Here is a 25,795-nt window from a genome sequence, read left to right on the forward strand (position 1 = left end):
CACGGCATGTTCTCTCCTGTTTATTGAGCGAGAAGTACAATGTTTCAAACGGAAAGGATAGAACACAGAATTAAGCAGCTTAAATAAATTGTAGGAAAGAAAGTGAGATCTGAATGGAGCCATCGTGAAAATCAAACGCTTAAAGAAAAATAAAAGTTGAATTAACTATTTAGGTGGATGCATCAAAATGGTCAGAGAGCCATATCAAAGGTATATGTATTTTGTTTTCATTTAAAACTCACTTTGTTCCTTATATATAATATAAACTTTTCCTTTTTATACATTAATATCAATCTGTGATGAATTTTATCTTTAAATGACAAACATCATTAGGTAAAGTCTTTTTTTTTACATGTATATATATTTTTCTGTTGTTTTATTGTACAAAAGGTTTTTCCAAACCCCCTCCCACCCTCCCCCCCAAAAAAAGAAGAAACAAAACTTCATAAGCAAATCGACCTCACTATTCCCCTTTTGGCCCTCCTCTCCTGACAAATTTCAGGTTCCTGTGTATTCAGAAGGTCTCATTCAATCAAAACCGCGGAAGCCTGAAAAAAAGCATATGCTGTATATAGGCAGAACTACCAGACGATGGTCTCAGTGTTAGTTTCCAACAGTAGCTACGGCACTAGGCTGAGTTTCTTCAAGTGCTCCTTAAAGGTTCCTGAGTGTCCACCATCTGAAACAGCACTGGGCAATGATACGACTGGGAGAGCAAGGCGCTAAGTAGTATCTACAGTACAGTCAGGTGTGACGGTGTGTGTGTGCTGGTGAGTTCAGGGCTGAAAAGAGAGAGATGGGCAAAAGAATTAGCAGTATCGGCCATAGTTAGTGTGCGCGCTGGTCAGTCCAGTAGATTGTGAAAGGAGAAAGATGGCAATATTAGCAGTATCTACATCAGTCAGATGGGCACAGTGTGGGTGCTGGTGAATTCAGGGCCAATCGTGGAGGGAGTGAATTCAATGGCACTGACAATATTTACAGAAGTCAGGGGTGCCATGTGTGTGCTGGTGAATTCAGCCCTGATATCCTCAACTTCTTCAACTTTTTGAACTGGGTCTGTGCTCTCTAAGTTAACCTGAAATCAAAACCGCCCAGGTCAGCAGATTGGTACCGAGAGGAATTACTGTCATGTCCGATGAACATTATGGATCCACAGAATATTGAAAAGAAACTCAGTCTAGGTCATATTTAGGTTCAAATTCAACAATAGTTAACTGTCAGATCCATCAGAATACTGCAGCGAAACTGGCTCGTCCAGACATTCAAAATCACACTCCCGTAAAGAACTGAGGCAACAGAAAGAAAGAAAACCGAGAAACCCATCCAACACTCACCTGTCACCTCAAAATAAGCGCTGTCATCACGTCTGTAAAATTTTCGAAAGCAAGGCAGTACAGCTCATCCACAACTTCACAAAAACAAAAAAATTAATGCTGGCATCATGGGTTCAGCAAAGCGGTCGAGCTCTGCCGCCACATCAAGTCCGAGCGCTCCCATCCTTTTCAGGCCGGCGTGGCACAGGCAGAATTGCGGCCAAGACCCCCCCACCGCCCACCCCACGCAGGTTCGAAACGAACGCCGTCAACGGACTGCATTCTGGCCGTCACGGCGCAGGCACAGAGAGAGGGTCCACTTGCCCGCACCCCAGAGCCTGCAGGGTCTCTGGGCGGCCACGCCACAGTTGCTCTCTCCCGCTGAAAATAAGTCCCTGCGTTTCGGGGAGAGTGGTGGCAGGCATCCTGTTCCACAGGGCATGTTCAGGGGGTTGAAACCCAGGTGGCAAGGCGACGGACCCCTCTGCAGAGCCAGAGGCCTAAAGCAGCCCTCGAACGAGAGTCAAGCCCCGGAGAAGACGGGGGAAGGGGTGACTGAGAAGCAAAACTGAAAAGGGGTCAAGAAGTTGGGACTTAAAAAAACAACAGCAAATAAGAAGGCAACAAGCCAGCCAGGTCCAGAATCGATGAACGGACGGACAGCGTTGCCCGAATTTCCAGCCATCCAATGGGCTGAGGTTTTATGGGGGGGGTGGGGGTGGCAAGTCTCTTCTACGACAAGCGCCAATCACTTACGCGTAACTCCTCCAAGCACAACCAGAGCGGCAGAGAAAGACAGTTTGAGAGATGGAGGGCGCGAGCAGCTACAGGCAGAGAGAAGGGTGCTGGTTGTGGGCACGAAAAACAGTCTTCCTTTCCTCTCCCCTTCCTCTGCTCCTCTCCCGGCGTCATGTCAGCAGTCTTGGGTCAGGCAGCGAATCCGGAACATCTGTCCTGTGTGTGTGTGTGTGTGTGTGTGTGTGTGGTTAGCCCGTCTGATGTGACAAGCAGGCACAGGCAGGGTGTCACTCTAGTATGTCGACCATGCAGTCAGTGTATCAGACAGGCAGTCAGTTAATCACCAATCAGGGAACAAATCCCAGAAAAACGCCCCCCACACCCCCGAGACAGTAACCCCTGAAAAAAACAACAAAAAAAAAGAGTTCCAACAACGGAAAGGATCTGATGAGCCATGGGGTGCTCCTCTTTTAAATCTTAAAGTGCCAAAGCTGTTTGCTATGGGTCTCTGCCTCCTCTCACCCCACGTCAAGTTTGATTTCAGCAGAGCGAAGCAAATAAAAAGGAGTCGATAGGAAGATGCCACCGAGACAGAAAAACGTGTGCGTACGTGTGGTGTGTGCGAGCCAGTCAGACGGTGCGTGTGTGTGTGTGTGTGTGTGTGCGCTACAGCCTGTCCGTCAGTCTCTGGGTCAGAGGGGTGTCGGTCAGGCGGTCGGTCACTCTCAGGAGGACATGCACTGGACGTGATCGGGACCCGTGGAGTCTTCGTCAGAGGAGTCCGCCGAGCTCCACGATTCGTCCGAATCGCCGTCGCCCGCCCCAGCCTCACCCCGTCGGGCCTGAGAGAGACACAAGTGTGGAGAAGCAAAAAAAACAACAATTGGCTCTGCGGATGGCCGTCCGCGATCGTGTTGCTTCAAATCTTCCCTGACCCCCTCCCGCAACCTCTTGCATCGCTACCGTTGCGGAGTGGTTTTTTACCTTGGGGACGCAAGAAACGCCAAGATCGCAGCGCACAGTGGGGAAAGAAAATGGTCAAGCAAACCAGGGATGGGGAGAGAGAGAGAGTGATCGCTGAGCTGACGCGAGCCTGGGTCACGAACAAGACGCGGAGACACTCACCCTCTGGGGTCGCCTGTTCCTCATGTGTCTCATGAGGAACCACAGCAGCTGCGTGTCGTACTGGTCGCCGTGCCGGATGCTGTCCTCGTCCCTCTCCCGCTTGTTCTTCTTCATCACCTGCACCACGACACGGAGGAGCACGCCGGCCATCACACTCGGCCGCGAAGGACGTACTTACAGCCGTGCATTTCAATTTATACACAATTTATACAAATAAACTTCTTCCTATACCCACAAAGACTGTACTCCAACACCACAACATGTAAACCGAAATTGTACTGTCCCTCCGATAGCTCAGTAAAACTGTATTATTTGTAATATTTATTAATCACCATACTATTCTTGCACTGTTCCCTGAATTACCTTGCACCGTTTTAGTCCTGTTATATTTTCTCTGTTTGCGGATTTTGCACGGTTTTAATTGTTATTGTTACTGTGTTAGTCTATTGTCTTATCTTCTGTCCTATTTATATACTAAACCTGAGTGACTAATGAGAAACACTTTTCATTATACTATGCACCTGTGTATGTATAATGACAATAAAGTTGAATTGAATTGAATTAAACCCCACCAAGAATGAGAATCCCTCAAACCGCCCCCAGCCAAGATCGGGAAGTCCAATCCCGGTCCTGGAGGGTCACAGTGTCTGCAGACCTTCGGAGGTCCTTCAAAGCAGAAGCACCAGGCCAGTGACCAGCCTGCGAAGAGCCGAGCTGGGATGGAAAAACCTGCAGACACACTGATGCTCCAAGACCGGGAGGGGACACCCCTGGTGTAGACCAAGACCGCCTTGTAACGCCCAGTACCTCTTTCAGCCCCTTCAGCCCAGTGGGGGTCTCAGCGGTGGGTGCCCAAATCTTAACATCATGGTCCAGCCCACTAGTGGCCAGGACCGGGAGGTGAGGGTGGGGCTCCAAACAGTTCACCTGGAGAGAGATGGGAGACGCAGAGAGACAAGAGGAGAGTGAGAAAGATGGAGGTGGAAGACAGGGGAAGCAGGAAAGAAGAGCTCCGAGATCATACCCCACTGATATACAGTCAAGAAAGCTACCCAACCACCCTCTGCCAAGCCACCCACTCCAAATACACACACTTTCCACTGTGCCTTTAGAGCGCTTGGAGTCCCGCCTACAGTTAGTCACTCTCCTGGGCCAGTCACTCACCACGCCCCCCTTGTCCCCCTCCATGAACTGGATGATCTGTGCAGAGGTCTTGTCCCACAGGTAGATGTGGCCACAATCACTGCCGCTCACAACAAACTCGCTGTGCGGGCCGTAGAAATTGACCCCCTTCACTGAGGGGCAAGAAAGAGCAGGTTAATGCAGACACACGGACATTATCAGCACACAGGTGTATAAGTTCTCTTTAGCTCCCTCAACCTCATCCCTTCTAACCTGTGGCGTTGTTACGGTGACCTTTATATCTGCGGCAGTAGTCAGCTCCATCACTGTGATTTGTGTCAAACAGGTAGATATCCTCATCATTGTAGCTAGCCAACAACTCTGCAGGGGAGAAGAAAGGGGGGTTAATACGGACACTACAGTCCATTAACACTACACTGAGAGAGAGGGGTTAATACAGACACACTGACTGGACACTACAGTCCATTAACACTGCACTGAGAGAGAGGGGTTCATACAGACACACTGACTGACTGGACACTCCAGTCCATTAACACTGCAGTGAGAGAGAGGGGTTCATACAGACACACTGACTGACTGGACACTCCAGTACATTAACACTGCACTGAGAGAGAGGGGTTAATACAGACACACTGACTGACTGGACACTCCAGTCCATTAACACTGCACTGAGAGAGAGGGGTTAATACAGACACACTGACTGACTGGACACTCCAGTACATTAACACTACACTGAGAGAGAGGGATTAATACAGACACACTGACTGACTGGACACTCCAGTACATTAACACTGCACTGAGAGAGAGGGGTTAATACAGACACACTGACTGACTGGACACTCCAGTACATTAACACTGCACTGAGAGAGAGGGGTTCATACAGACACACTGACTGGACACTCCAGTACATTAACACTGCACTGAGAGAGAGGGGTTCATACAGACACACTGACTGGACACTCCAGTACATTTATTCTCAGGTTACAGACTGGGAGTTCACCTGCTCCATCATGGCTGTAAACCAAACAGGTGATGTTGGTCTTGGATTCACTGGACACCAGGTGAGAGGGACAGAACTTCTTCAGAACCCCGTTATTCTCATTCTCACTGATCTTTCTCTGGTCATAGATCCTGGACAGACCAAGAGAACAAGTGAAGAGGTGAACATACAGGTAGGATTGGCATGAGGACTGCAGGCAGGGCTAGATGTACATGTTGGTGTTGCAGCTTGAGCCAGGAGAGAGGAAGAGACATTTTGTTAGGATGAAAGTTTGATTTACAGTTAGGTTAGAAAGAAACACTAGTTAGGAGCCAGATTTTGGCAAGTATTAGGATTAGGGACAAATGCAGGAATAGGGTGGGGCACTTTGGGATGTAATTACAATAACAGCCCCACCTGGATGATGCTCCAGTACTCTCATCACACACCAGCTCTCAGAGGGGAGAAGAGAAGAGTGATGAAGCCAGTTCAGAGAGGGGGATTATTAGGAGGCCATGATGGGTAAAGGACAGAGGGAAATTTGGCCAGGACACCAGGGTAACACCTCTACTGTTCTCAAGAAATACCCTGGGATTTTTAAGTCCACAGAGAGTCAGGACCTTGGTTTTACGTCTCATCCAAGCGCCTTTTTAACAGTATAGTGCCCCCGTCACTGTACTGGGGCATAAGGACCCACACAGACCGCAGGGTGAGTGCCCCCTACTGGCCCCACTCACACCTCTTCCAGCAGCAACCTGAGCTTTCCCAGGAGTCTCCCATCCAGGTACTGACCAGACTCACACTCGCTGAACTCCAGTGGGGCTGCCAGCTCTGAGCTGCAGGGTGATATATTTTCCAACATTTTCCCAAAGAGTGTTGGAAAACTGTCCCAGTATTAACTGTAGGAACCGGAACTCGTCCTCCTGCCTCAGCAGAAAAGTCGGTAGGGCACTGGAGAAGCTGCGACTGGGATGAGGCCAGCGCAGGGCCGTCTCACCTGACGTACTGGTCTCGGCCCCCCACCGCAAACTGGTGGGTGTTGGCGGGGTTGACGAATATGGTGTACAGGCCCACCTTCTTGTCGCTCTCCTTCACCAGCACCAGTTTCCTGAGAGAGAGAGAGGTGGGGGTGTAACGGGAGGTTAACCTCTTCACCCCCCGAGAGAACGGGCCGGAGCGCAGACAAGACTCGCCGAGAACCGACTTCAACAGGAGCTTCAGAGGCGGAACAAGGCCCCCCGCTTCGATCAGAAACACAGACCGCTTCCGCCTTCCGGTTCATTAAGGGCAGAGCGGCGGCACTGTGGCTAGAAGGTTGCCGGTTCGAATCCTGCGGCCGGCATAGGAATCCTTCTCCGTTGGGCCCCTGAGCAAGGCCCTTAACCCCAGCTGCTCCAGCCTTACGGAAGCGCATTGCTGCCACCAAGGAAAAAAAAAATTTGCCCCCCCCATCTCGGAATTCCGAGATGGTAATTCTCGCGGACTTTATGTGATCGCGCGATAGCACAATTGTCATATGATGCCTATCTCGCTACATGCGGACTTGCGGTTTTAGGCAGTGGAACTGACTGCCCGTATAACTGTTCATAAGGGAACCATCATTGCTTTGATCTCTAAACCCCACAAAACTGGTCCTCATACTTACAATGAATCTGTTCCGATTTGCTAAAAATGGCAAGATTTCATTACGACTAAACCCCAGTCGAAAGTAAACCTGGATAAATTCTGCAGCGCTGGACACTGACACGATCATTAAAACCGAAAGGGCCAGCCAGGATTATGGTTAGCTTCTACAGGCGTTCAATGCACAACGTAACAGGATGTACATACACCGACGTAATTATCGCGATTTTATTTTTCCCTTGGTGGCAGCAACGTGCTTCCGTACGTCCTACGGTACCTCTTCGGTTTGGGTCTTCATCGAGATATAATCGGCTACTGTCTCCCTACTGGCTTGGCCGCTTAAGGCCTCGGGGCTGGGCCAGCAGGCACGCGGCCAGACTGTCAAGACGGCGGGAGCACGCGGCTTGGACTCACGTAGCGGGCCGGTCCTGTCGCAGGTCGATCCCGAAGACCACGGCGTCCTCTCCGGCCGACAGGAAGGAGCAGGGAGAATCCGGCTCCAGGGCTAGCTGAGAGGGAGACAGAGGTAGGGTAGGGAGGAAGTGGGGGGGGGGGCTGGGAATGAGCGAGCTGGATCTTGGCGTTTCTGTTTTCCTGCCCTACATACTCACTAAGAACACAAGAACTGAAGATTAAGAGGGGAGAAGAGGCCATGCTGCCCTCCTGGCTCATTAGGCACTAACCGCAGCGGCCCGTTTCTTTCAAGACCCGAAGGAATCGTCTCCAAAAGCACAGATGAGCAGCCTGTTCCAGGCACCCACCCTCCTCCCTTGGTGTAAAGACCTTCCTATCCTCAGGCCTACATGCCCCTCAATTTCCACAATGTGTCCCTGGTTTCGTTCCTCAATACTGCAGGACAACAGGAGGCCGCTGCCTGGCTTTTAGTTCATCAGATTATTGCAAAGTGAAATCTTAAACACCAACCCGTCTGTTTCCTGGAAGACCTAGTTATTGAGGAAGATAGCCCATCTGTCTTAAAAAAAATCACTGACTCATTCGACAGATGCTCTCATACTGCCGTAGGCATCCGTTTGGTTAACTGTTAATCCAGTCATCTAATGGTTACAAGCCCTTTGATACTCGAGTGGGTTCTGCCATCCTGTTAGTTTGGCTCTGTTTGACCAGGCGCCTCCAGTTCTCATTCCAGTGCGCTGCCAAGTTAAAGCTTTAATTGAACCGACCAATCTTTTCAACTGCAGATTTGCAAACTGCTTTCTTTTTTTTCTTCCTGCAAAGTTTTACTTTCAATACGAAGTGCAAGTTAAGTTAAAAGGTGACCTCCGGCACATTTAAGAGCCATGCAGTTCAAATCAGTCCTGCTATGGACTGAATAAAGGGGTCAGTTACAGAGTAACAGAGTGGGGCTGGAATATAAACCAGGAGTGTGGATCTCCACTGGAAGGACTGGGATGCCTGGACCTGTGAGCTGGGTAGGAATGAGAACCAGGAGTGTGGATTCTCGGGATCAGGACAGAACTCTTGTTATAGACAACATAGGTCAGATTTGAAAAGTGAGACCTGCAGGCTACAGGGCTGGAAATGGGCAAGCCTGGACCTGAACCAATCTCCCCCTTTACTGCCTTGGAATGAAGCCGATGCTCCGCAGAATAATGCAGATGACAGAGTTGGGGAGTGGGGGGGGGACTGAGGGGGGTTGGGTTGCCCCCCAAGTGCCGCCGCACCTGCACGCCCTGGTACCTTGTGTGCGGCGCCCTTGTGCTGGGCCACCCTCTTGGTGTTCTTGCAGCGCTGCGTGGCTGACAGCTCCGCCACCCGGATCTGCCCGTCGCGGGCACACATGGCCAGGGTCGAGTCCCCGCTGTGGGGGAGAAATTTAGCCTGGGGGGGGGGGGGAGGAGAGGGAGAGAGAGAGAAAGAGAGAGGAGTCAACCCACACACACTGACACTGAATCTGGGGGGGGGGGGGGGGAGAGCAATCAAGGGAGAATATAAGACTGATATGCAACGTAATCCGCAATTGTCGCACTCAGCCGGAGCAGGACGGACCTCACCGAACCGGGCTCTGCCCACTCAAGCTGGGTTTGGGCTACGCAACACCCAAAGCAGGGGAAAAAAAGACACTTTTCCAGTTCCCTCTGCTCTTAGTAACCTAATTAAGAGATTAACTGGAGCGATCGAACACCCAGAAGGGCCATCAGCTGCTGAGCACTCAGCCACTGGGCAGAACGGACACCGAGCACCAGTGAACCTGGTTTCCCCCACACGTTACAGGCGAGGGGCATTTCTTAAAACGGGGAACTGCAGCCTCGATTTCTTGGGCCGTTCCTAAATTGCGGTAACAACAGAAATTCATTGACGGTATAGAAAAAAAAATACATACATTTTGAATCAAAGCGCAAAATCATGTGTTTCGTGAAAGGACTGCATGTCGCCACGTTGTCCTAAACCCCTGCTCTCGTCACGGGCGGGAGCGAGAGTTCCCGCGAATCGGGGCGCGCTGCGGGCCCTTCCCGCTCACTAGTCTCCGCAATGACTAACGCAACGTGACGTACAAGTGAATGAGTGCAAGTCGTGCAGCGGACATTTCACCCCAGGAAATGTTCCAATGTGATCCGCGTGCAGAGTAAGTTAACAAATACGTTCCTTTTATCGGCAGAAACGTCTCGAAGTCGAGAGCGATATTCCTATTGGACGAAAAGAGACGTATTCAGAAGCCCGCTCGTTTACAATGTAATAAGGCCTCACCAGAAGTTTTGTTACCTCATCCTAAATCGCAGATTACGGTGCTGCTCACACCTGGAAATTCCATCTACTTTGTGAAGTAAATGGGAGGTTTTACAAGCTACTGTGCTCATTTTACTTTCATTGCAGTTTGAAATGCAATCATCGGTGCCCATTCTTTCTAACCCTGAAAAATAAAAACGCCATTAGAGGAAGCGTGTAAAATAACCTCCCCAACGTGTTCGTCCGGTTAAGGCAACCTCCCGCATGTCTGAGAGCTGGAAAAAAGTCAACAAGTTCAGATTTACCGCCCCCCCCATCATTAATCTGATCAAGGGCTCGACTGTGTAATAGAGCTGGGCAGGGAAAAACAGATCAATGGGGTGTTTGGCCTCCAGGGCCAGGATTGGGAACCCCTGACCCAAGGCACATGGCAACCGCAGTGGTAACGTCTTCTGGCTACACCTTGACCACATCACCCGGCAAATTAAAGCAGATCTATCAGATTACTGCAGTCTCAGACCTGTGTATCCCCTCTCTCTCTCCCCTAGCGAGCGGGAGCAGGATGTGGGAGATCCCCAGGCGAAGAGCCCTGCAATTCCCCGTCACCCCAGCCCTCCCTCCTCCTCTGAGACTCTCTCACCTGGAAGACGTTGCTCTTGTGGCCGCTGTCGAACTCCAGCTCCACCCGCTGCCGGGCCCAGTCCCAGATGATGACCCGCAGGTCGTCGCTGCCCGAGGCCAGGCGGGTGCCGCTGGGGTTGAAGTGCAGGGTGTTGACGCAGCCGGCGTGGCGCTCCAGGCGGCCCTGCAGCTGGAACCGCTGGACCAGCCCCCGGGCGCCGCACACCCGCCGGGTGAAGCCGGCCCCGCGTCCGATCTCCCTGGCCTGCAGCGCCGGCACGGACCTCCAGTCGGGGGCGCCCAGGTCTCTCAAGTCGGCCCCCAGCCATTCCTCCAGGGCCTGCTCGTCCTCCTCGTCGCCCTCTTCCTCTTCTTCCTCCTCCTCCTCCTCGTCGTCCTCCTCATTCTCTTCGTTCTCGTCGTCGTCCTCATCCTCCTCCTCCGAGCTGGAGCTATGGTGGCCCGCCCCTATTCCTCCTCCTCCTCCTCCTCCTCCACCTCCTCCTCCTCCTCCTCCCCCCCCAAGCCCGCTTCTGTTGAGGAGCCGCCCAATCACGCTATCCCGGTCCCGGTCCCTGTCGCTCCCGCCTCGGCGTCTCTTCCTGGCCACCCGGACGCGGCGCCCCTCTCTTCCTCGGCCTCTCACGCCGCCGCCTCCTCCTCCTCCTTCCCCGCCGCCACCCCCCTCGCTCTCTCTGTCCCCTTCCTCCGTCACGGAGTAGTGGCCAGTGCCGTCCATGCTGTCCGTGTCCTCTTCCTCTTCCTCGTTCCCTACCTCTCTTTCGTTCTCCCTCCCCGCTTCTCCTCCATCTCTTGTGCCCCTACCTCCCTCTTCTTCCTCCTCCGCCTCGTTCCGCGCCTCCTTGGCCGCTGCGGAGAGAAAAGCCAAGGCGTGTGACCTGGTGGAGGTCACCCGTGGCCACAGTTTGGGCCGGTGTTTTATAAAACCGGCCAGGGACGGGAAACGAGAAGTGGGTTACCTGCGCTGGGGTCCGTTTCTTGTCCCGTTTCGGGACTGGGACTGGGTCCAGGGGCAATGGAGCCGCCCCCCTCACTGTTTGGGAGGGGTAAGGACTCACCCTGCTCCCCGCTTTCCCTCCCAGACTCTGCGCCGCCTAGCGAGAGAAGGGGAAAAGTTAAGAGAGACGGGGGTTAAGAGAGAGGTGGAGCTCGGCAGCAGCACTGTCCACATGGAAGGGAGAGAGAGGAAGGAGATGGAAGGATTGAAGTACTTCATGCAAGCACTATGGACCTCTCTTCCCCCCTTCAAGAGATTACACACATTATAAAACAATTTTTGTAAAACCGACTGGATCGGGGATCTCCCAGGACCTGGCCCCGAGACCCCCTCGGACCGACTGGATCGGGGATCTCCTGGCCACGAGACACCCCCGGACCGACTGGATTGGGAATTTCCTGGCCCCGAGACCCCCCAGGACTGATTGGATCTGGGATCTCCTAGGACCTGGCCCCAAGACCCCCCCGGACCGGCTGGATCGGGGATCTCCCAGGACCTGGCCCCAAGACCCCCCCGGACCGGCTGGATCGGGGATCAGGGATCTCCCAGGACCTGGCCCCGAGACCCCCCCGGACCGACTGGATCGGGAATCTCCCAGGCCCTGGCCCCGAGACCCCCCCGGACTGACTGGATCGGGGATCTCCCAACACCACCATTCTCATTCCTTTCCACCCTTTCATCTCTTTCTCTAGAGACACCATACCATTTGAGCGACTGCTCTTCCCCTCCTTATCGGCCATTCTGTCGCACAGCCTTGTCTCCCTCTGGAAGAAGGAAGCCTGAGAGAGAGTAAATATAGAGACAATGACCTTCACTATTGTATCAGAAAGACAGTGACTACTGGAAAATAAAAACTAATACTTCACGCAGCAGAACAAAACATAGGGAGTACAACACCTAGGAACAGAAACAGCTACAGTATCTAAAACTAGATAGTAGAAATGAAAGAATCAAAGACACTCCAGGCAGCAGAGCTACAGTATATCAGGGGTAGCAGTGAGCTCTACAGTAGGGCAGTATTGTGGTAGGAGCAGTAATCATTATTGCAGGAGGAAGAGAAGCTGTCAGTATCGCTAAGGTTTTCGTATAGTAACACAAACAGCAGTCGTCACTCCTGAAATGCAGTCGCGTTTGATGTTTGCAGCTTTTATGTCGGATTTCCAAACTTTGTCTGCGAGCTAATTCTGTCTCTCTCTCTCTCTGCGGAGGCGTTAGTATCAATGCGAAGACAAATCAGAAGACAAGAGCTCCCCCAGAAATGCCGCTTCGGTGAATGGTTTTACAGGTGTATATATAAAAGCACTGCAGCCTTCTTTAAAACTCAGACGTGCCCAAGCGGTCGGTTTTGCAGGAGGAACAGCCGGGAGCATGCGAGTCTCACCACAGTGAGAGTCAGCGAGACCTCTTTCCACGGAAACACAAACGCGTGTGTTTGTGTGTGTGTGTCAGTAACAAGGCTGACGACCCCACGAGGCCGCTGCGTGTATAATAATCCCATTTAACACCTCCCCCCACCGTCTACACGATCGCCGTCAACTGGCATGACCCAGCGGCGTCTATATTTAAACCCTGAAGACACAGAAATAATTCCTTTTAGCTGATCAACAACCCCCTGGGGGTCCACCCCCCCAAAAAAAACATTCACAGTCGTGACCCCCCGAGAGCACAACCACCACCGGAGTGGGGGTAATTAGCTCTATTTCTGCGCAGTTAAGTCCACTTGCACACACACAACCCAAAATCCTAGCCAAAATCCTGCACACACGCACATATATATATATACACACACGAATGCTTTAAAACTAAAGCTTGAACAGCACGGCCTCTTACTAAAACAAGCGTGCAACTGACTGACAAGCAAAACACGATCATGCAAATCGAGTATCTGAAGTGTTTCGTTACCACAATAGACCCACGCAGGTGATTCCTCCGGCGGCCCCTCTGATCCCTGTTGCTCTCTTGCGCGTCTGTGTGTGGTGAATTTCCGCTTTACTTAAACCTCAATCTCTAAGCCCGGGTTACATTATTTGTGCCCGAAGGGTAGGAATTTCACTCGCCGAGGGAAAGTCGCCGTGCCTCGGCTCGGTTTTAACGAACGGGAGCCACAGGCCGCAGCCGCGACCCGATTTAATCCCCGGGGTCGATTTGGGCTCTGACCCGCCGCTCAGGGCCCCCCGCACGGCATGAGCTCGGTCTCCGCTCCCGCACCGCCCGGACTTCCCAAAGAAACCCGAGCAGCGACTGCCTCACGCTGCTTTTGTTATGATTGCCTTAGTCGCCTTCTTAGTTGCGCTGCCACCGTTGCTGTTTTTAATCCCCGTACCGAAATTTCTCTTCCGGAGGTGAATCTTTCCGGAAATAACTCTTTGGAGAAAAAAAAACACAAACAAACAAAACTTTAATACACGCGAAAGATCCTGTCAACCTGGGACCAGCCTACCCGCGGTGGATCCTGGGTATTGTAGTTTTGAGATGCAGGCCGGGACCCTTTTAAGTGGTTAAAATTAAGGAAACTCGTGTCATTGCGGCTCCACAGCGGAGTTCCAGTGTATTTTCAACTATGGGAATTATAGAGCCAAAATGGAGGATGAAGTTTTTGGTTGCCGTATATTGCCGTGAAAACTACTGCTACGGTTATTCTTGTATCATTTTATCATTATCTACGCTTAACACTTCATGCGTGCATTTTACTTCTCTTTACCTCTTTAAATAAAACTTAAAATATTAAACATATCCCCTATATTAAGTACAACACCTAAACGCGTTCAAAATGTACATCGGAACGGCTTATGGTGTAGTATTGTACAGTACAACATCATAATTTTGCTGTGTTAATTGAGAGCGTATGTTTTACTTTTGATGTGCTGTGGTGTAGGTTTAAGCGCATTTCCAGGGCTCATCTGCTCCCTCTAGTGATCGCCGTCTTCATAACGTCGAGCTGTGACGGCGCAAAACTACAGTATGAGCCTCGCCGCAACACCACCACAGATTGATAAACTCGTCCTGATACTTGCATCGCTGAAATAAAATTATAACTCGCACGGAAACGACGCTTTCTCCTGAAGTAGGCAACGCCCATTGTGAAAAAAAGATGTCGCTGAGGATTTTGTTTCAGTTCAGCGTTAAATATTAGGACGTTGTTGTTTTTTAAATTATTTTAATTTACCGCAAAGCCAGTGCAGCAATAAACAACTTGTTCGACGGAGTGCACACTCTCATCAGAAAGGGAACAGTCTGCCCTCATCGCTCATCGCCGATGTAGGTTGAGCTGGAATATGTTATGTACCACTTTTAGATTTGCAATCCGGTCTTCTTTCTCAATGAACTGCAAGCTACAAGCAATTGCTATCTCAGCTAGTTTAGGGAAAGCGTGAAAGAGAAACTAACATTATCGCTGAGAATATATTAGTTGTGCATCCACTCAGGTCGTTATCCAACAACAACAATAAAAAACCAGACAATTTTATGACCATATGAATAATCCGTGCCATAATGTCAAAGGATTACTAACTAGGTAATGGGGAGTAGTAAAATCTACTGATAGATACGCATTTTCTGGTGTACATGGCCGGATTTTAATGAGGCTATTTTCCAGACCGCTGGGGATGAAGTGGGGGGGGGAGGGTCGCAATTTTTCTAAACAATAAAAGCTTTTCGAGCGGCCGTTGCGTAGCAGCCAAATGCGTGCGCGGATACACCGGAAGTCCGTTTCCGTGCCCACTGTCATAGTAACCCACGCGCCAGCTGAGCTTAGGTCTAAATAGATCGCCGGTTATTTTTTATTTATTTTTATATAACACACGTAAAAGTGATATCATTGATCACTACTACAGCTTAAAACGTTACTGGGTGGGTGAAGAAATGGTCTTAAACAGATTAGGCGTATTTCTAGTTCGTTATACACAGCATATACTATATATATATATCTGTCTGCTTCACGTTTAGTTTTCAATAGATTTTTAATACTGAGATTTAAAGAAACGCAGGTGGCGCACTGGTGAGCATCTCAGCTGGGCTGCTGTCTGTGTGGAGTTTGCATGTTCTCTCTGTGTAGGTGTGGGTTTCCTCCCACTGTCCCAAGGCTTGCTGGTGGGTGGATTGCCCTGTTGCGAGTACAGTGTATGTATGTGTGTGTGTTTGTGTGTGTGTCCTGTGACGACCTGCCTTATCCTGGTGTGCAGGGTGTACCCTGCCCTGCACCCATTGCTTGCTGGGATAGGCTCCAGCTCCTCTGTGCCCCTGTACTGTTGGACGCAGTTAGAAGATGGAAGGATGGAGTAAAGGAACACACACACTATCCGCGACCATCCTGGTACATGACTCTGTACCAGAATTGGTGAGGAGCACCTAGTGTGGTGGTCTGGAGTGGCTTGTCTTGTCCGGGTGTCCAGTCCCGGGCCTGTGGAGGGGGTGTGACTACAAGGTTTCTCTGGAGCAGCAGCACCTGTTAAATTGATAGAAGGATCAACTATAGCTTCTTTGCCAGCAGCTCTATCCCCCTGCAGCTCCCAGCTGGCAGCCCCACAGGAGCTCAGCAGGTGTGAGCCTGGTCAGTACCTGGATGGGAGACTCCTGGGAAAGCTAAGGTTGCTGCTGGGAGAGGTGTTAGTGGGACCAGTAGGGGGCGCTCACCCTGCGGTCTGTGGGGGTCCTAATGCCCCAGTACAGTGACGGGGACACTAGACTGTAAACAGGCACCGTCCTTCAGATGAGATGTAAAACCGAGGTCCTGACTCTCTGTGGTCATTAAAAATCCCAGGGCATTTCTCGAAAAGAGTAGGGGTGTTACCCCAGTGTCCTGACCAAATTTCCCCCTGGTCTTTACCAATCATGGCCTCCTAATAATCCCCCTCTCTGAACTGGCTTCATCACTCTGCTCTCCTCCCCACTGAGAGCTGGTGTGTGGTGAGAGTACTGGAGCATCATCCAGGTGGGGCTGCACACTGGTGGTTGTGGAGGGGGAGTCCCCATGACCTGTACAGCTCTTTCAGTGGAGTGTCCAGAAAAGCACTATACTGTGTATATAAATGCAAGGATTATTATTATTAGCTAGGCTCTCCTGACCTCAACTGGATCGGTGACCAGAACCTGGACATAGAAATTAGACACAGCCCTGAATGTCCACAAAGGACAGGCTCAGTGACCACAGCCTTGGCCATACAAACTGGACACAAGCAGACCTGACTATCCAGAGAGGACAGGCTCAGTGACCACAGCCTGGCCATACAAACTGGACACAAGCAGACCTGACTATCCAGAGAGGACAGACTCAGTGACCACAGCCTGGCCATACAAACTGGACACAAGCAGACCTGACTATCCAGAGAGGACAAGCTGTGCACTGCCAGCGGGAGAGATGCATTTTCTGCTGCCCTGTGAGAAATACTCTGGGATTAGACTTTCCATCCTTAAAATAACCATTCATATCCCAGAATCGTACTCTCCTACTGGGGGCCGGAAACTCAATGAAGCCGCAGCCGAGTACGTGATCTCCCGTCGCTGCCTGAGGGACTCTCAAAGCGATCCCGCCTTACCGTTGTACAGCACATCTGTGAATGCCGGCAGTGTAATGCGTGGGGCACCCCGACAGAGCTGTTGCCCTGCAGCTGGAGGGAGAAAAAGAGCCGAGCGGGCGCGCGGGCTGGCAGGCGGCGAACTGTCGCAGCGCTGCGGCCCCGGGCTCGCGCACTGCACTCTGCGCGCGATCTGCCGGCACGCCGGCACACGCCGGAGCGTCCGCCTCGCGCACTTCCTTCCCCACGGTGCGGGAAAGTCCCGGCGTCGCGACAGGCAAGTCCCGACCCGTTTCAGGATGCCCCGTTCTCCCCCCAGTGCCCTGGCCGGCTCCCGCACCGACACACGCCCTGACACAGCAAGGGCAATATCGGGGACAGTATCTAACGGTGTGCATCAAATGACATGTCTGACGCGACAATCCCCACACGATCCCAAACAGCACTCATCGATATATTCCACAGCGCGGGCGCTGCGGTCCTTGGACCCACGCTTTGGGCGCGCAGGTACATGATAGAGATGCACTGACGTTTTTGAAGGAGCTGTGAAGAGAAAAGACGCGCCAGATAGCGATTTCGTGTGAAGACCGGAGAGAGAAAGAGAGAGAGAGAGGGCGGGCGAGCGAGCCTATTGCAGTTCAGCACAGCTCCGCTCGGGTCGGCGAGTCGAGAGAGGTTTTTTTTTTTTTTTACTCGCTCTGTGCCGCTGTATTCCACATTAACACAAGTGCGGCAGCGCCGTGGGGCGGACACGCGAGAGAAGCGGACGAGTCAGCCAAGCACTGACCGTGAGGATCAGGGCTCGTCGTATCATCGCCCAGAGCTGGGTTGGACTGCCTGCCGGCGAGCGGGGCGTCGAGGTGTTTCAAAATAAGAAGAAAAAAGAAGAAGGAGGAGAAGAAGAAAGAGGCGAGAGCTACACGCCGGGACCCCTGCCAGAGACACCCCGGCAGCAAGAACACAAAGTCGCCCAGCCAGCCAGCCAGCCAGCCAGCCGCTGCGGTCGGAGAATCGCACATCACGGGCAAGGGAGTCGAGCCTTCAGTTCAGAATGAGTGAGGTAGGACACCCGGTTTGCCTTCCAGTTAAACGCGGGGAAGAGGGTGCCGGGGTGGGGAAGCGAAAAGCGCATCATCGGCGGAGGTCGGAGGCTCCGCTCCTCCGGGCTGGCGGACTGTCCGGCCAGAGCCGGGCAGGGAACCGCGGAGGGGGCTCCGGCCCGCCCGGCTGTCTGTCTGCCGTGCAGCGGCGCTTGTCAGAGAGCCGCGTCTGGGCTGAGTGCCCCTCTTTTGCCCCGTGAGCGGGCTGAACTGCAAACGGGACCGGTTGACCGCTTGCTCAGCCTCAGGGAGCCCCGATCCTGACAAGGGCTACAGCGCGTTTCTCTTGTCCCGATCGCGCCGAGCGCTCAAGTGAGCATCTCTCGCTCAGATCGCGACAAGAGCTGGAGCGCGGTCCTCCTGCTCAGATCGCGACAAGCGCTGAACTGCGGGTCTCTCGTCCCAGATCATGACGAGCCCTGAAGCGAGTTTCGCTTGTCCCGGATTTACTACAAGCGCTCAAGTGTGGGTCTGAGGTTAAACATCATTCATAAGCGCTGAAGTGCGGGTCTCAGGTTAAAAATCATTCATAAGCGCGGAAGTGCGGGTCTCAGGTTAAAAATCATTCATAAGCGCTGAAGTGCGGGTCTCAGGTTAAAAATCATTCATAAGCGCTGAAGTGCGGGTCTCGGGTTAAAAATCGCTCATAAGCGCGGAAGTGCGGGTCTCTTGTCCAGAGTATTACACGCGCTCAAGCGCAGTGTGACTGTTGCGAAAACCGCAGGTATTGGAAACACGCGTCTTGCCTCTTTCCTGTCCTAATCAGAGACCAGCCCTTCCAGAGCCCGCGATCTAGCAATATCGCCCTCCCTGGCTACCCCCTGTTGAGGTTTCCTTCTGGGTCGGGTGCGGGTTGTGTCACCTGCTGCCCCGCACGATCTGAGACACTGCGCATTAAGCGAGGCCCTGGATTGAAGAAGTTTGGAAAGTCATTTTGTTTTTTAATCCGGCCCACCCTGACACCCCCCGAACTCTTTCCGAAATTCAACACGCAGCAAAACGGTCATCTGGAAGCGCGAGTCTCCTGCCCCGGGGAAGCGCGGGGTCTTGTGGGACGACCCCGTTTTGTAAACTCTGTCTGGTTACTCATTTATTTATAATGCATTTTTCTCCTTAGCAACAGCGCTAGCGCACTGACAGACCGTCCAAACGCCACACAGACACACACACATTCGCGGGCACGACAGCACAACCGAGCAGCAGGAGGCCAAGCCTGCAGTGGTGTCAGAAACCCCCCCCCCTCCTGCTCAGAGAGGGGGGAGGGGGGAGGACGGGGATCCTTTGGGAGAGAGTGAGAGCCCAGTGGAGACAGACCCCTTCCCAGTACAGCCTCCAGGAGTCACAGGAGCAGCTGCCCTGAGGAATCAGGCTAGGTGATCTCTGGACAGGAGGGGTGGGGACACTTTTATCTGCAATGGAATAATAATAACGGGAGGGACAGTGGAGGGCATTGCTGCCCCACAGTGCTGGGACCTCCGGGGTGCTGTCTGTGTGGAGTTTGCGTGTTCTCCCTGTGTTCAAATGGGTTTCCTCTGGGTGCTCCAGTTTCCTCCCCAGGTCCAAAGACATGCTGGTGGGTTCATTGGCTTCAGGGAAAATTGGCCCTGAGTGTGAGTGTGTGTGTGTGTGTCCTGTGAGGGACTGGCGTCCCGTCCAGGGTGTACCCTGCCTTGAGCCCGTTGCCTGCAGGGATAGGCTCCGGCTCCCCCGTGACCCCAAATCAGCGGACGTGTTTAGATAATGGATGGATGGACGTAACAAGCTCAAGCACGGGGCACAGTCTTTCTGAAAATATCTCTCTCCCATTTTGCGCTCAGGCAGACCTGGACAAACTCCTTTGGTGCCGAGCCTGAGACCCCCTGTCGCAGTGTGAGACCCCCTGTCCCAGTGAGAGACCCGCTGTCCCAGCCTGAGGCCCCCTGTCGCAGTGTGAGACCCCCTGTCCCAGTGAGAGACCCACTGTCCCAGCCTGAGACCCCCTGTCTCAGCCTGACCCCCTGTGCCAGTGTGAGACCCCCTGTCCCAGCCTGAGGCCCCCTGTCGCAGTGTGAGACCCCCTGTCCCAGTGAGAGACCCACTGTCCCAGCCTGAGACCCCCTGTCGCAGTGTGAGACCCCCTGTCCCAGCCTGAGACCCCTGTCTCAGCCTGACCCCCTGTGCCAGTGTGAGACCCCCTGTCCCAGCCTGAGGCCTCCTGTCTCAGCCTGACTCCCTGTCGCAGTGTGAGACCCCCTGTCCCAGCCTGAGGCCCCCTGTCTCAGCCTGACCCCCTGTGCCAGTGTGAGACCCCCTGTCCCAGCCTGAGGCCTCCTGTCCCAGCCTAAGACCCCCTGTGCCAGTGTGAGACCCCCTGTCCCAGCCTGAGGTCTCCTGTCGCAGTGTGAGACCCCCTGTCCCAGCCTGAGGCCCCCTGTCTCAGCCTGACCCCCTGTGCCAGTGTGAGACCCCCTGTCCCAGCCTGAGGCCTCCTGTCCCAGCCTAAGACCCCAGTCCCAGACAAACTCAATCCTTAGAGTGACCCTTTACATTGATTTAAATGGGCTATGCTTCTGCTGAACATGTGGGGTATTTGCTTTGCCATGAAATCACATTTGACTTGCAGTAAACAGAGAGATGTTTTTGGCTTATTCTCTCTCCTCTGTGCGGGAATGCTTTACCTGTGGCAGACATGCTGAGAGAGAGTGGCTGCCCGGTCCTGGGGACTGTTCACACTGAGGGCAGACAGAGAAAAGACTGTGTCTCAGGGTGAGAGTGAGAGTACAGGGACAGCAGTGACACTAGTAGTGTCTACAGTACAGTCAGGTGTGACAGTGTGTGTGTGCTGGTGAGTTCAGGGTGAGTGTGAGAGGAGAGGGACAGCAGTGACACTAGTAGTGTCTACAGTACAGTCAGGTGTGACAGTGTGTGTGTGCTGGTGAGTTCAGGGTGAGTGTGAGAGGAGAGGGACAGCAGTGACACTAGTAGTGTCTACAGTACAGTCAGGTGTGACAGTGTGTGTGTGCTGGTGAGTTCAGGGTGAGTGTGAGAGGAGAGGGACAGCAGTGACACTAGTAGTGTCTACAGTACAGTCAGGTGTGACAGTGTGTGTGTGATGGTGAGCTCAGGGTGAGTGTGAGAGGAGAGGGACAGTAGTGACACTAGTAGTGTCTACAGTACAGTCAGGTGTGACAGTGTATGTGTGCTGGTGAGTTCAGGGTGAGTGTGAGAGTACAGGGACAGCAGTGACACTAGTAGTGTCTACAGTACAGTCAGGTGTGACTGTGTGTGTGATGGTGAGCTCAGGGTGAGTGTGAGAGGAGAGGGACAGCAGTGACACTAGTAGTGTCTACAGTACACTCAGGTGTGACAGTGTGTGTGTGATGGTGAGCTCAGGGTGAGTGTGAGAGGAGAGGGACAGTAGTGACACTAGTAGTGTCTACAGTACAGTCAGGTGTGACAGTGTATGTGTGCTGGTGAGTTCAGGGTGAGTGTGAGAGGAGAGGGACAGCAGTGACACTAGTAGTGTCTACAGTACAGTACAAGTGCAAAACGAAATGCTGTTGTATCCAGCTTAAATATCTTCAAAGCTAAAAACAACAGAACAGCCCAACATGCATTATAATCCCCACAGGCTGTATCATCTGATCTGCAGAAATCAAACCTGACCTCTCTTAACCATGCCATCAGGCTGAACTAAATCAACGTGCCCCATTTTGCACGCCTCTTGCGGAGTTTAATCTGCAAGTTCAGGGCAGCTCGCTGTGGATTTTCCGTGGGAGGAGGTACAGAATCAACCGGCAGAAAAAAATCTGGCATCTGCCTGACGCGCTCGGTCTAAATCCCTTTAGATGCAGATCCAGGCAGAAACAGGCGCTCAAGGCCCCTCCTGTCCTGAAAGCACACCCTCCGCTGTCAGAGCAGTGCCGTGTCGATATCGCTGCAGGGGGCTTCGCCGGCTCAGCCAGCGACGCGCTGTGCGCCTCATGTGCGTGCAGACATCCGACTCTGGCCTGGGGTCTCTTACTCCTGACCTGGCGTGGATGAATTTTAAACAGATCCCTGCTGTTGCTGCACGTGGCATCTCAGGGACAGCCGAGAGGCCAGGATAACGTCATCAGGAACGGCAGCCGTGTCACCTTCAACTCACAGCTGGCAGCCCCACTGGAGCTCAGCAGGTGTGAACCTGGTCAGTACTTGGATGGGAGACTCCTGGGAAAGCTGAGGCTGCTGCTGGAAGAGGTGTTAGTGGGGCCAGTAGGGGGCGCTCACCCTGTGGTCTGTGTGGGTCCTAATGCCCCAGTATAGTGACGGGGACACTGTACTGTAAAAAGGTGCCGTCCTTCAGATGAGAATCAAATAGAGGTCCTGACTTATTATAAATCCCAGGGTGTTTCTCGAAAAGAGTAGGGGTGTTACCCAGGCGTCCTGACCAAATTTCCCCTGGTCTTTACCAGTCATGGCCTCCTAATAATCCCCCTCTCTGAACTGGCTTCATCACTCCGCTCTCCTCCCCACTGAGAGCTGGTGTGTGGTGAGAGTACTGGAGCATCATCCAGGTGGGGCTGCACACTGGTGGCGGTAGTGGGATTCCCTATGACCTGTAAAGTGCTGTGAGTGGAGTGTCCAGAAAAGCGCTATATAAGTGTAAGGAAGAATTATTATTATTGTTAATAATAATAATAATAGTTACAGGTTGGTCAATAATGACCCATTGCTGATTCATTTGCAGCCCACTAACCATGACCAATGTGTAACCAGACTGTCTCGCTTGTCTTTCCCGACCCGGAGTTTGCTCGTTAACGATCTGTGCAGAACTGGCGACTCGCAGCTAGTTCTGAGATGTGGGCCCGGGTCTGTGTGCGCAGTATTGCCTCCGCTTCAGAGCAGAGCCTGTGAGGCACAATCGCATTGCGGGCTTGCCGCTCGCTGAGAAGTGACAGATGCCTTTTGCCGAAACGCTTTTCATGTCAGCTTCGCCTGCAGCTACAGCTGACATTTCTCTGTTCTCCCAGCCATCGTGAGGGAGAGCTCAGTACAGCTCGTTACAGAGCTGATCGCAGATGTCTCGGTGCAATTCCGTACAGCTCGGGGCAGGACGAATCGCTGACAGATCACTGGCCTGCCCGCAGCTCAGTACAGCTCAGTACGGAACAGGCTGCTCCTGAGACACAGACTGACAACTCACAGCTCAGTGCAGGGCAAATCGCTTCTGAGACACAGCCAGACAACCGTGGACAGCCCAGAGACACAGGGCTGCCTGTACAGGAGTCCTGCTTAGAGTGGACTGGGCAGTACCAGCAGAAAACAAGATTCACACAGCTCTCTGATGTCTCCTTCAATATTTAAGAAGCTATAATAGTTTCAGGATGCTGCTGTTCCTTCTTCTCATCCATTGCAGAAACAGGGAGATGGTGTGACTTAGGAGGGGAATTTAGGGAGGCCAGTGTGTACCCCAGCCCCAGAGCCAGTGGGACACAGCCAGGACAGCGAGGTTAGCACCCCTGTTCTCACAAAGAGTGTTCTGGGTTCGGTAATGACCAAACAGCTTGATACTAGAATGTCATGAAGAGCCAAAACCTCTACTCTTAAGAACTGTGTGCTGGGGTTTGTAATGACCAGTTAGGACACCTAGGTAAACACCTCTTGTCTTACACACAGTGTCCTGGGATCTGTTCTGACCAGCAATCAGGACACCCCTACTCTTACTGACAGTGTTCTGGGGTCTGTACTGATCGGCAGTCAGGACACTGGAGTCCACAGAAAGAGAGGGGTCAATATTGAGAAAGTGTGTCCACTCTGACACACACAGCGAGAGAGGGGGGTTAATATTGAGAAAGTGTGTCCACTCTGACACACACAGCGAGAGAGGGGGGTTAATATTGAGAAAGTGTGTCCACTCTGACACACACAGCGAGAGAGAGGGGTTAATATTGAGAAAGTGTGTCCACTCTGACACACACAGCGAGAGGGGGGTTAATATTGAGAAAGTGTGTCCACTCTGACACACACAGCGAGAGGGGGGTTAATATTGAGAAAGTGTGTCCACTCTGACACACACAGCGAGAGAGGGGGGTTAATATTGAGACCAATTTTAATTCAAACGTGATTGCAAACAATAGAAGGAGCAGAAACAAACCCAAGGAGAGGACCATGACAAACCCGATCTCTTAATTAATCCACAAGAGACAAGGGAAGGTGCTGAAGTTACGGAGGTGATCGTGAAATCCGGTGATCCTCCAGACGACTCCTCTCTTCCTCCGCTCCCTGAGCGGGGTCACCTTTCAGGGCGCAAGCCAAAGAGCAGCAGAGCAGAGCAGGCCTTCCTCATTAATCACTTCCGAACAATGCCCCAGGGCACAAGCACTCATTTCCGCAAAACCCAAGGGGACAGGGGAGACGTTGGCAACAATCCCTCTCCGTTACCTCAGCTCCTGAACCTCAGACACCCAGTTCCACACCGCCCATCCCCACCGAGGAGGAAAAATAAAGTTTGTTAAGAAAGTTCGGGAGGGATGACGACAACCAGGTTCAATCATTCGCAATCGCTCCTGATGTCATTTCCTCTCCTAAAACACTATAAATACTGCACGCGATCCCCTTCTCTTCCTCGCTCACATCTTTCTGCATCCCACCTCCACCTCTGCAGCTGCCCCCTGGTCACCCCTCTCTCTACATGGGGGTCTCTTAGCCCCCTCATCCTCTGCCCTCAGCCAAGCAGGTTAAACCACATTTTCACTGAACACTCCCTAAGCCTTTCAGGACACTTAGTTCCTGGGTGGTGTTATTCGGGGGACCAGGCGAGCTTTGATGGACGGGTTCCCAGGAGCCTTGGAACCCCCCGAATGAATCGGGAATCTCGACAGGCAGACATTACCGGGAAGGAATTTGTCTTTTCGCAGACCCCAGCTTGCTCTCCATGAGACACACAGACAGAGAGAGAAGCTGGGGGTCAGAGCGCAGGGTCAGCCATTTATACAGCACCCCTGGAGCAGCTGGGGTTAAGGGCCTTGCTCAGGGGCCCCACGGCGTCAGATTCCTCTGCCGGCCACAGGATTTGAACCGGCAACCTTCCAGCCACAGGCATAGCTCCTCTGCCAGCCACAGGATTTGAACCGGCAACCTCCCAGCCACAGGCACAGCTCCTGAGCCGCAGAGCCACCGCTCCGCCCTTGTCTTTCGGCAAATAGTTTTATGCCCCCAAGATCAGGTAGTTCAAAAACCCAGAGAGAGAAAAACCAAACCAAACCACTTCTCTCAACCTCCTCTCACGGTTTACACCTGAACGCGGCATCCTTGTGTGTTTCCCCACAAAATCCCGATCCCGTTAATCTCCTCCCAATAAACCAAGACCAGAACTATGGCAGGGGTTTAGACAAGCTCCTCGACTGTCCCGAAGACCAGGGGGTCGTGCCTCCCATGTGGCTGTGCTTTGCAAACGGCGCATGCGGCTCTTCTTCGGAACAGCATGGCCACAGGGACAGTGAGAGACTGGGAGACCCGCAGGGGTCAGGAGGGAATCCGCTCTGGACCAGAGAGAGAGAGAGAGGAGGCACTCAGGAGAGAGGGCTGCGAGGGGACAGAGGTGTAGAGGCGCTGGGACATCTAGAGGTGGAGACCCCTGAACCCCTAAACCCCCTGAGAAAAATAAAAGCATTTCCAGCATGATATACAGCAACCTGAGAGACATTGTTTTACCGTGTTTGTGATACAGTGCTGGACGGAGACAGGAGATCACAGAGAATCTCTCAGTAAGAAACACTGTCAGGAAACCAGCTGGCAGAATAGGAAGATCCTTATGCTAACCGTGAATCCTGCAGGATGCGGAGTAGCACAGGGACAATCTAAAACACGTAATCCAGGGGCTTGGTTGATTAGGGAAGCAATGAGTTCGGTAACGAGGGAAATCCAAAAGACAATCCAAACACGAAATCCAAAAGGCGCGGTCAAAAGGCAGG

At 52.6% G+C, this 25,795-nt stretch overlaps 1 protein-coding gene across 3 annotated transcripts; it reads right to left on the minus strand.

Moving 5' to 3' along the window:
• Window positions 1–4: 4 nt before the first annotated feature.
• On the minus strand, window positions 5–13,659 carry dcaf8 (DDB1 and CUL4 associated factor 8). Of its 3 annotated transcripts, XR_016091049.1 has the most exons (14): window positions 13,151–13,659; window positions 11,952–12,027; window positions 11,211–11,345; window positions 10,250–11,100; window positions 8,623–8,763; window positions 7,339–7,433; window positions 6,299–6,409; window positions 5,323–5,453; window positions 4,575–4,682; window positions 4,344–4,474; window positions 3,987–4,106; window positions 3,180–3,296; window positions 1,338–2,896; window positions 5–782 (listed from the first exon to the last, which is right to left on the minus strand). XR_016091049.1 is itself a non-coding variant. In XM_088915852.1 (13 exons), exons 2-13 carry the CDS (start codon window positions 11,986–11,988, stop codon window positions 777–779), a joined length of 1,983 nt encoding a protein of 660 aa, XP_088771978.1. In that variant the 5' UTR covers window positions 11,989–12,027; window positions 13,151–13,659; the 3' UTR covers window positions 5–776. The 3 variants fall into 3 exon arrangements, 2 of the variants coding, with proteins under 2 accessions (XP_088771978.1, XP_088771977.1); XM_088915852.1 differs by lacking the exon at window positions 1,338–2,896; XM_088915851.1 differs by having other exon boundaries at window positions 5–2,896.
• Between the last annotated feature and the right edge of the window lie 12,136 nt (window positions 13,660–25,795).

This window comes from Atractosteus spatula, chromosome 5, assembly GCF_055471065.1.
Source record: "Atractosteus spatula isolate fAtrSpa1 chromosome 5, fAtrSpa1.hap1, whole genome shotgun sequence".
Taxonomy (NCBI): Eukaryota; Metazoa; Chordata; class Actinopteri; order Semionotiformes; family Lepisosteidae; genus Atractosteus; species Atractosteus spatula.